At 30.9% G+C, this 5969-nt stretch overlaps 1 protein-coding gene across 2 annotated transcripts; it reads right to left on the reverse strand.

Moving 5' to 3' along the window:
* Nucleotides 1–994: 994 nt before the first annotated feature.
* On the reverse strand, nt 995–5340 carry LOC148230273 (uncharacterized). Of its 2 annotated transcripts, none has more exons than XM_088193965.1 (8): nt 5276–5340; nt 2633–2795; nt 2444–2562; nt 2232–2386; nt 1945–2106; nt 1616–1871; nt 1421–1535; nt 995–1352 (listed from the first exon to the last, which is right to left on the reverse strand). In XM_088193965.1, exons 2-8 carry the CDS (start codon nt 2789–2791, stop codon nt 1038–1040), a joined length of 1281 nt encoding a protein of 426 aa, XP_088050091.1. In that variant the 5' UTR covers nt 2792–2795; nt 5276–5340; the 3' UTR covers nt 995–1037. The 2 variants fall into 2 exon arrangements, with proteins under 2 accessions (XP_088050091.1, XP_088050090.1); XM_088193964.1 differs by lacking the exon at nt 5276–5340 and adding an exon at nt 3770–3854.
* Nucleotides 5341–5969: the final 629 nt, after the last annotated feature.

Here is a 5969-nt window from a genome sequence, read left to right on the forward strand (position 1 = left end):
TGTAAAAATTAGACGCCTAGTTACTACGTATGAAAAAAAATAAGAATAAATTTAAATATATTATGTTCGGTGCAAAGTTATTAAAAATAAACTTTTTATAACATAAAAGCTATACTTACCTATATTACTACACACTTCTGATATGATAGCGTGGGGACCATACAGACTCTCGGTGGAGGAGCTCTTTCTTGAAGACCAAAAGTGATTATTTAACAATAATGCAATTACACTCAGGCTCTTGTTAAGACTAAAACTTAAGGGTACCCTCATAAATAACACGCAAGGATTCTCCAATGTATTGAATGAATATTTCTTTATTATGAAACGGTCTTGAGAAACAATATATCACTGGAAGACAAATACCATTGTAAGGCCACAATATTTTCGTTGCGCACTTCACCTCGGAGATATCCATCAAGCAAATGTCACTATTTAAAGGCATATACTTATTTTGTGGTCCTAAGAAGCGAGTGCAGTGATTGGCTGTGATTAGTCAGCTTTACATGCCTGAATACATAAGGGCAGTTACAGGTAGTCACCTGACAGACTCCAGCAGACACTCTCCATTCATAGTCTGTCGCAATATGTAACATAAACTAATAAAATTTTTACTAGTTTCCACCTGAATCTTACTAGCTGCGCAGTTACACACACACCACAGGGTTACCAAAACCTTAAAATAGTATTGGTTAAAGTGTATTCAAACGGAATTTTGCTCAATAGAAGAGCGCAAAAAAATGATGTCTTCTATGAAGTCAAAAATTCCCGTTAAAAGCAATAAAATCGTGTCGGCGCCGTCGCAGTGGGAACGCCCGTTACCGAACGTACCCACTCCGACTTAGCAGCCTAATAAAGCAGCCGCTTTTCATTTTTTCCGTCCGACCAGGTCTAGCTTAAGCATTCATCTGAATCGTATGAGTTCAATTCGTTTTTTAATATGACTTTTAATTTTTTTTAATATTTTCATAAAAACAATATTGTAATGAAAATATTATTAAAAAGTAAATATTTTATTATGTTCTCATTTTACATTTAATTTAATGAACATCTTCCATGTATTTCTTTAATTTTAAACACAAATCTTTAGCGGCCTCTCTAAGTATTTCTTCAGTGTGGAAGCTATATGTTAAACGTATGGCGGAGCGCTTTACGTGTATCGGATCATTCGGATATAAGTTGAACCTTGAATCAGGAATGGCTCCAGGTCCTCCCCTCGTGGAACACCAACTCATAAAATCATCAGCATTCACCGGTAGCTCGATCCAAATGAAATAACCTCCTACTGGTTTAATAAATTTACATCCGATTGGTAGATTTGCTTCGAGAATATCACAAAATGTGTTCAGGCGGTTCTAAAAATATGTATTATATGAGACTACTTTATATTAACTTTCTGTATATGTGTATAAATAGTTTATACCTTATTAGTGCTTTTGTATAAATCCAATTGCTTTGCAGCCATTCCCAAGTCTATAAAACTTTGTACTATACCAAACATCACATTGTTTACCGATCCTCCGCTCTGCATTATACCACTAAACATAAATCAAATATTATTATATTATAAATATATATAATTTACTATGCGTTTAAAGCAAACGTATATTCTACTTACGACTGCTTAAACTTGGTGACCAATCTTTGCGGAACTTCCATCCAACCGACTCTCAATCCCGGCGCTAAAATCTTACTAAACGTACCGTTGGAAATCACATGTCCTCCTTTATAGCCATCAAATTCGGGTTTATCGTATGAAAACAATCTAGCTGGAGGATGTGGATCGTTTCCATAATATAACATGTTATAGACGTCGTCACAAACGATCAAAACGTCGAATTCTCTAGCTAATTTTACGAGAGACTTGCAAATTTCTGGAATATTATAATAACATACATCCACATGAGACTATACGTTTTAAATAAAATATGTGAATACTAATATTACCAGTTGAAAATATAATTCCAGTAGGATTGTGAAAGTTTGGAATAGTATAAAACATGGCCCAGCACGGTTTTTCTTCATATAGTTCAGGGTCAAATTTAGGTTTTGCTTCTATAAACGCTTTACGAAGTTGTATAACGTCAACTCCATCACTCTTTATAGGCACTGTTTAACATAAAAAACATCATTTATTAGGTCTGAAAGTACAACAATTTAGCATTTTTTGACACAAAATACCATCTTAAATCACCTCGGTATTTTCATCTTATTTATAAACATGATAAATATACCTTGCACTATTTTTATGTTGGGAAACTCTTTGAAAGTGTTAAGGGCAATCATATAAGTGTATTCTTCAACAAAAATAACACCATTTGGTGCTAGGAGTGTAGTTATTAACAAGTGCATTCCGTGTGTAGCACCACAAGTTAAAATCAATTCTTCTCTGGAAGTGAATAAGCAGTTAAATCTAATCCATTATATTTAGTTGTAATTAACTAACCTCTTAACATTGTCTCCGTATTGCTTAGTGAGAAAATGCGATAGTGCTTCTCTCATATCCCACCATCCCATCATCGGTCCATATTGAAATAAAAAGTTATTATTATGTTTCTCCTTTTCCTGGTTCACATTTTTTTAAATATTATATTAATCTTATTTCAACATATAATTTATTAATAACAAATATCACCATTCTATGTTGCACTGCCTTATTCATCATTTCCGTGAGAGGTTCTAAAAGATCTGGACCGGGACATCCAGCTCCCAAATTGATAATGTCTTTATTATAGACATTTATTTTTCCAAAATCGTCGAAAAGGTGATCTTGTTTTGGATCAAAGTCTTCCATTTTACTGTAAAAATGTATTTTATTACTAAAAGTGCTTAATAGCCAAGAACATGTTAACTGTCATTTTAATTGAAAATAAACTTTTCAAGTTCCATTTGATTTTTCATAAAAACACATCTGCATTATACTTATAAAGTGACTAGATTTTGAAAACATCAAATGAGGACACTAAAAATAAAAAAGCCATGTTGGAAATTTTTGTTTGTAGAGGACAAAAGGAACACATTGTTGAAGGAATAAAAAAAAATCATTTCGGAAATAAAATTTTTGTTTAAAGGCCATCTCTGAAATTTTTTTGAGGAAGAGAAATTGCTACGGAAGCTCAAAAAATGTCATTATGAAAATATTTGCTCAAGAAGAACAAAGAAGGACCAAATACTTCACATTATATAGTAAAATATATTATTTTCTGCATCAATGTTCTACCAACTGCGTTATAATTAGCATGTTCTTGCCCTATATGTGGTGTGCCATTTGTCTCTGTTTGTATTTTAATCGAAAATTATTTCAGGAGGGGAGAAAATATGTTTTTAATAAATTTGGTTTTACTGAAAAAATATTTGAGGTTATGTCAAACATGCCTTTGATTAAAATATATCACCGGTTATATGGTGTTTTTAATTGAATTACTTATTTATTTGTATATAGGTAGCTACTATCAAACAGAAAGTATATTATAAAGATAAAAATACATTAAAATTAAATTTTATTTTTATTATTTTTATTTACATATATTTTTTATTAATTATTATAATATTTACATAATACTTTGCCAGTGTTTTTAATTATTACATTTAAAAGTTCTGTCAAAGTACGTAATGTTTAGTAAGCTAATCGCACTACAGTTACTATACCAAATGGCACATCCCTACAATCTGTCAAAAATGATAGTATAGATAACAGTCAATAACGCAACTATTTGTCTATGAATAATTGTAAATGTATAAAAAAAAGGTATAAATACAGATGGTAACTTACGTATTATGTAGAATTAAGTCTGAATATGTTTAAAAATAGTAAGAAACACCAAGCGACCGCCACTCGCCATCGACAAAACGCAAGTGAGTATCAAAGTACATGACAAAAAAATGCCTTTTAACTTGACATATATTTACAAATAGTTTTATATAACTCATTGATCATTATCTATAAAACTGTACTATTATTTTTAAGTATTATTGCAAACAATAACAATGACATGCTTTTTAAATTTAAAACTTATATAATTGATTCGATATTCCATAAAGTTAAAAAAATCTAAAAATGTTTTTAAAGTTATTCAGTTTTACAATAAAGTGATCGGATATTTTATAATAAATTAAAAAGTTTTTCGGAACCACCCATAATTTAGCGTTGAAATTAGTTGCTCAAGACTTGTAAAAAGGGGTCATAAAATTATATATTATAATACATTTGTGTACCTTGATTTTTCTAACAATTTCTTTTTGTTTGCGTAACAATCAAAACAAGAGTAACAATGAATAGGCTTACCCTTCGTCCCAGTTTCACAAAATTTCTGAGTTGACCTTTTTTATTTTTTGCTTGACTTGCATTCCAACTTAGCACATGTCGGCAGCTCAAAATGAACAAAAATTTTAGCTGCTCCTGTTTAGAGTTTTATAAATATGTACCGTTAATAGTGCTAACGCGAATTGCACTATAATCGTTGGAACGCACTTTAACAAAGAATATCCTGATCCTGGATTGCACATTTCAAAGAATAAACATTACACATGATAAAGAGTCTGATAAGATATGTATTAGAAAAACAAACAACAGTTTTGCCCTGACTAATCTAATCGGAGCACGAAAAATACTATACTTTCGTTTATTCTTCAATGATATATAATATAAGCCATAACACTGCCTTACTTAATCACTTCCATCAGATCTTTCACCACAACTTTTGTCTAGACTTTCTGGAAATTGACCACGAAATCGATCGAGATGATCCCTAGAATTCCTATAAAAGCAGCCGCTTTCACATCGGCCGTTCGATCTAGTCTAGTTGAGCAGACACACCAAATCCTTCAGGATTAAACTCAATATTCAATATGACTTAGAGGATGCGACGACGCAGCACTTTACATCCCTTCGAAAATCTTAAACAATTTCCAAAATGAGAGACTTCAGGACTTTCTAGTTATAAAATTCAAACATAAATAGTCAGTTTCATTCTCAACATTTACAGCATTTCACGAAGATTATAAAAAATATGATTTACGGTTTAGTTTCACCCTTGGCTCTAGAAATGATTACACAAATCAGATGAACTTAGAATTTTCATGTATACAATACATCTCCAACGTTGATATGTAAAATGCCATAGTAATAAATATGCAGAGTTTTAAATGTGTTATTTTAAGATTGTAATTGAAATATTTTGAAATATATTTTAATACATACTTATTTATTTACATTGCAAAAAACATGTCAGTTAAGATAGTAAATGTTTATTAAAGAGGTTCTGAATATAATACTTACCGAATGTAAAAACAAGTGATGTCGTCTACGGCGCTTCAACGTAAAATAACGATTTGATAGTCACTGCACACCAATTAAAGACATTCTCTTATCAACTGTTCTCTTATCTTTAGTGTTTTTAATTTATTTTATATACATATGTTAGGTTGTTCTTAATATTTTTCAAATGTTATTTAGAAATTAAAAATAATTGTGTCATATGTAGTGTATAATAAGGTTTTTCTCTTGCAAGAAGATTTATGGTTGAAACTGACCGTCTATCGCACATACGGAACTCATTCGACGCTTAGTCTCTGGGTATGCCACTGATGAGAGGAAAACTCCACTTGTGTTTTGTATTGGCCAATATAACTAAACAGATTATGCCATCTTAAAATCATAAAAACTTTTACACCAAGTGGATTTCGTCAGATGTAAATACATTTATTTCTATCGGAGGTAATGTTTTTTTTAATAACTCAAGGAAATGAAAATTTATAATTTATGCAACTACCTCTCTGAGGTAGTTACACAAAAAAAACATATAATTAAAATAATTCATAAAAAAATAATACATAGAAAGACACAAGAATAGTAATAAAAAATAATATAATACGAACCAGACCAGCTCCTCGTAGCTGACATTAAACAGGTCAATGTGCAATGCCAACATACACCAATATACCTTAAAGTTAAAATAAAAGCACTTGAAAAC

The sequence above is a fragment of the Plectrocnemia conspersa genome, unplaced genomic scaffold, assembly GCF_051122295.1.
Source record: "Plectrocnemia conspersa isolate PC_06_02 unplaced genomic scaffold, ASM5112229v1 ptg000010l, whole genome shotgun sequence".
In the NCBI taxonomy this organism is placed as follows: domain Eukaryota; kingdom Metazoa; phylum Arthropoda; class Insecta; order Trichoptera; family Polycentropodidae; genus Plectrocnemia; species Plectrocnemia conspersa.

Coding starts and splice junctions, on each gene's coding strand:
- LOC148230273 (XM_088193965.1), bottom strand. CDS start 2,791: ATGGAAGACTTTGATCCAAAACAAGATCACCTTTTCGACGATTTTGGA. Junction 2,563..2,632: donor AGGCAGTGCAACATAGAATG/GTGATATTTGTT, acceptor AATGTGAACCAG/GAAAAGGAGAAACATAATAA. Junction 2,387..2,443: donor TACGGAGACAATGTTAAGAG/GTTAGTTAATTA, acceptor ATTCACTTCCAG/AGAAGAATTGATTTTAACTT.